The sequence below is a fragment of the Triticum aestivum genome, chromosome 3B, assembly GCF_018294505.1.
Source record: "Triticum aestivum cultivar Chinese Spring chromosome 3B, IWGSC CS RefSeq v2.1, whole genome shotgun sequence".
Classification (NCBI taxonomy): Eukaryota; Viridiplantae; Streptophyta; class Magnoliopsida; order Poales; family Poaceae; genus Triticum; species Triticum aestivum.
The window spans coordinates 582,149,443-582,154,255 of record NC_057801.1 but is presented as its reverse complement, the minus strand read 5'-3'; the positions used below and the strand labels follow the sequence as shown (position 1 = coordinate 582,154,255).

Sequence of the window (4,813 nt, the reverse complement as noted above, 5' to 3'; positions counted from 1 at the left end):
AAACATGGGAGGTGGGGTGGGTGACGCATGCAACTCTGCTAAAAGCTGGCATGCATGGATCCCAAGTGTAGCAATTAAGGGTTAATGCCATAAACTAGTGCATCAATCTTGAAGCAAATGGGTGGTTGCATGCATTTGTGCCCCTGTGAGTTCTCGAGATGATGGACTGCAGATCTAAGATATTTACATGTACTCTCTCCGAAAAGAAGTATAAGAGCATTTAGATCAGTGAAATGTTATGTACTTCCTTCGTTCCTAAATATTTGTCTTTCTAAAGATTTCAACAAGTGACTACATACGAAACAAAATAAGTAAATCTACAATTTAAAATATGTTTATATACATTCGTATGTGTTAGTCCATTTAAAATCTCTAAAAAGACAAATATTTAGCAACGGAGAGAGTATTTGGCATAACATAATCACATTTCTTTACAGAGGGAGTATGTATTTGACATAACATAACCACATTATGTTTCTACGATGTGGTTCTGTGAAATGTTATGAAAATAAACTACTCCCTCCGTCCCATAATGTAAGACGTTTTTTGACACTAGTAAGACGTTTTTTGACACTATAATGTAAGATGTTAAACGTCTTACTAGTGTCAAAAAACGTCTTACTAGTGTCAAAAAACGTCTTACATTATGGGACGGAGGGAGTATGTCTCTGTGGTACTCCCTCCATTCAGAATTACTCGTCAAAAAATGAATGTATCTAGATGTATTTCAGTTGTAGATACATCCATTTTTATCCATTTTTGTGACAAGTAATTCCGAACGGAGGGAGTAGTATTTAATTTGATGCTAAACACATTGCGTAATCACACTCTACGATACTTTGACGAGAACAGATCATGCACATCCACATATACAGTGTATCAATATGAACATATGAAATGAATTCATCAATCCGCTCACGAATGTATGTATGTATATACAACAACAATCAAATCAATAGTAGTTACCAACGAATCCACGGAACATTTACATTGCCCAACCATCCTTCTCGAGCTCTTCCTGCCGCTCCAAGCTAGAGGAGCATGGCCGCCGCGACCAGCAGCGAGGAGCCGCCGCACGCCGCCCAGGTGCCGCCGCTGAGGCCGCGCGGGCTGCCGGACCCTCTCCCTCTGGCCCCGCCGCTGCCGCCGCCGATGACGGGGCGTCCCCCGCCGCGCCTCCCCTCCGCGAGGCTCGCCGCCATGCAGAGCAGCACGAGGAGGAGCGCGCAAAGAGGCAAGAACCGCCACGTCATCTTCTTCCTAGTCTCGCCTCCAAGCTCCAAACAAACAAGCACGCACGGACAGCAGATTCTCCTGTGATTATTTCCTCCGCTCTGCTGCTCCAACTCCATGTCGTGGGCAGCATCATCGCTCGTGGTGTATATTTATGCAGGATCCAGAGTTGACCTGGCAGTGGGTTTTGACTGGTATACGCCACGAGTCCACATCTTAGTGGATGGAAATGTTCCTCTTCTTATATCTGAAAGCGTGTGCAGGTGATTTGAGGTCGAGAAGTAGTAAGAGTAGCTACGTTTCTCTTCTACGTGATGGGTGAGAAGCTGTCGTGGTTTGCCTGCCATTGTCGATTAATGTATTGATGGTAAATGGTTTTCGATGCGCTGAAGACGACGATTTGTGACTGCTGGCTGATGAGAGGATCGTATGCGTGTTACCCTGTCTGATGGACTGCGATATGATAATTTAATCTGGGATGAGATATGCTCCAGGTTTCTTGACAGCGAAGCTCGGTAGTGCATGCACGTGCCAGGTCGGTTCGTCGTTAGCTCATGTTGGTACGACTTGCCGACTTCTGTAAGTTCGTGCACGATGGCACACGTCTCCTAGTTTTCTCGAGTACGACACGTCTCCAAGTTTTTTTACACGGGTGCACATTGTTTTGCCGGAGAGAAAGTGACGTCCTTGTTAGAGACAAATAGTACGTCCGACCAGTTTCGATTATGATTTTACGAACAAGCCGAAGTCCGTTTGGATCTTAGGCAAGCGCAGCTCCTAGCCTTGCCGGGCAAGGATATTCATTTGGTTAGGAAAATAAAGCTAGCATCTGGAGGCAATTTACCCTTTAACCGCCACAAAAAGCTTGCCAACGGAGGCGAGCCAATTTGGCTCTCCCGCACTGGCAAAAGACACGAACGTGGGCATTTTGGCAGTTAACGCTTTAATTTTGTGTCTTTCCAAACGCTAAGTCTTGCTTTTGACGACTCTAGCCGGAACCGGCAAGATTAACCTGGCCTAGCTAAGCTAGCTGAGTTAGGAAACCAAACGACTCTGACCTTGCAGCATTCTGTGCCATCTGCAATATTTTTTCTACAGGTTGCAACATCCGTCTTCCTGGTTGTAGCATGTCGTCCCTCATCAGTATAGCACGTCATCATACCGTTTGCAACATCCTTCATTGAGGGTTGTAACATTTCAGTTAGACGGTTATAGCATTTATTGTTGTTGATTGCAATACCATTCGTAATTTTTTCGTCGTCATTTGTAGCATCCAACCATTTCGCTTGTAGCAAAAAAAACACACGCTGACATCACTCAACCAAGACTTCGTTAAGTCTCAATCGACTGAGTCCTAGACACACCCTTTTATGAAGCTCATCGGTTTCGAGTTTATTTTAAGAAACATAGATTATAACATGGATGTACACACATAGCCGAACACACGTTTAATGTGAGATGAAAGGCTAATTAAGTGAAACACTACAAATAATAAAAATTACATCTAGATTTGTATACCAGCTACCGACGACTACAAGCACTGAAGCGAGCTGAAGGCCGGAGCCGGGCAAACCTTGTTGTAGTAGACAGTCGGAAAGTCGTCGTGCTAAGGCCCCATACAACCAACTAGTCCTGGCCATCTCAGGCCCGGCCCTGTCGGCCCACCCAAGCTCGGCCCTAAAATCCAGGGCCTAGGCCCGATGGGCTTGCTTGTGGGCTGGGCTCGGGCCTAAGTTTTGAGCCCACCAGGAGGGCCTGGATGGGCTTGGGCTTGGCATATTGGCATTTTAAGGAAGAGGCCCGGCCCACGGCCCTAAGCCCTAAGGGATTTTGAGGGCTTTTTACCAGATGGGCTGGGCTTGGGCTTCAAAAGTAGGCCCGATCGTAGGGCCTGGGAGGGCCTAGGCCTTAGTTTTCTGATGTGGGCTTTTTTAGGCCCGGCTCAAGCCCGGCCCGGCCCGGCCCATGCCAGATATAGAACCAACACACCAGAACAGCAACCACCGCGGATGAAGAGTGTAAATTAAAAGGATCCAATCTGAAGACACACGAATGAAGACGAACGACGAACAAATCCGAGCAAATCCACCAAAGACAGATCCATCACAAACACACCTTCACACGCCCACCGATGGTGCTAGATGCGTCACCGAAACGAGGGCTAGGCGGGGAGACCTTTCTCCATCTTCAGGGAGCCGCCGCCGTCTCGCCTTCCTGAGCAGGACACAAACCCTAACAAAGCTCGAAAACATATCTAAATGGAGCCCTCCCACCGGCCCGAAATCCACTCCGCCTCCATGTCCCTAAGGCCACCGAAGACGGGATGGTCAGGCGTTGACGCCAGCGAGAGGCAGAGAACCCTAACTTTTTGGAGGCGACGGCTGGCTAGGTCGCACACGCTTCAATTAACTCTTCAAATATTTGAGAAGTGTTCCAATTCCCTCAATTTTAAGCAACCAAAACCAACTCCTCAAATGTCTGTTGCTCGACCACTTCCACGTTGGTGCCATCCCGACTAAGTTTCCTTGCCTTCGGCGACCACCCCGCATGCCGGCCGACAACTTGTAGCCCCGCCGACCTCCGGCCCCAAATTCTGGCGAGAATCTGATGATCTATTTTCTCCATCTTCTCATCTTTTTTGTCGTCTCTGGCCACAATGGTGTTAGGCTCGTTCTCCCTAGCTCGACAACGCTCCTCCTGTCTTCCCTCACCACGAGCAAAGTTGTAGTACACGCGGAGGAACACCTACACGGGCTCTGTCGTGGTACTAAGTCTGACAGTAAGAATAGGGGGTACGTATGAGGAGGCGAGGCCCTAGCTACGGCGAGGTTGTATGCACGAGTTTACGAGTTCAGGCCCCTCTTAGAGGAGGTAAAAGCCCTACGTCTTGGTGCCCTAAGGCGGTCGACTGGAATATGGGTGTGTGTTACAAGGGGTGCCAGAGGAGGGGGTGGCTTATATAGAGCGCGCCAGGACCCCAGCCCACCTCCGTTATAGGTGTTCGATGTACATTAAAACAGGGCGTTACTGGTAACGCCATCTATAAAGTGTATTCAATGATCTTAAAGACTACAGAGTGAACGCCTGACCGTTGTCATCCTGAGTGACTCCAGGTCTTCTGTACTCCGTGTGGATTCCTGTATGGTCAAATGACTCCATCCAGGTCGAGTGAAGTGGGGGTATCCGAGTGAGGTGACTGGTCGAGTGGATTGCACTCGGTGGCTTCAGTTGATACTTCCTGCTGTGCTTTGAATGTCTTTGCTTCTAGGGTAGTGACCTTGGGTGGGGCGTATAGGTCAGGCCTATGACCCTACCCTAGGTCTATGGCGTCGTCATTAGTCCCTGAATTGATTGAGGTCTGAGTGGAAAGAAAGTTGAAGTTGAACCTGCCTTGATTCTTGTGCTTCGCAAGTACCCATACTGGATTGGAGGCCCACGCTGGAACTTCGGCTTTATTTCAGTCGCCTTGATCGATTCAGAAGTTGTCGAGTGAACTTATGCGGGCACACGTTGAGTGTTGTTACGATGCGAAATCTTTGGCGCGATTGGTTACTGCGGATCCCGGATCTCACGGGATTCG

At 48.3% G+C, this 4,813-nt stretch overlaps 1 protein-coding gene across 1 annotated transcript; it reads right to left on the bottom strand.

Moving 5' to 3' along the window:
- Window positions 1-887: 887 nt before the first annotated feature.
- LOC123065797 (uncharacterized) lies at window positions 888-1,368 on the bottom strand. The gene has a single exon (XM_044489012.1). It carries the CDS (start codon window positions 1,350-1,352, stop codon window positions 1,032-1,034), a length of 321 nt encoding a protein of 106 aa, XP_044344947.1. The 5' UTR covers window positions 1,353-1,368; the 3' UTR covers window positions 888-1,031.
- Window positions 1,369-4,813: the final 3,445 nt, after the last annotated feature.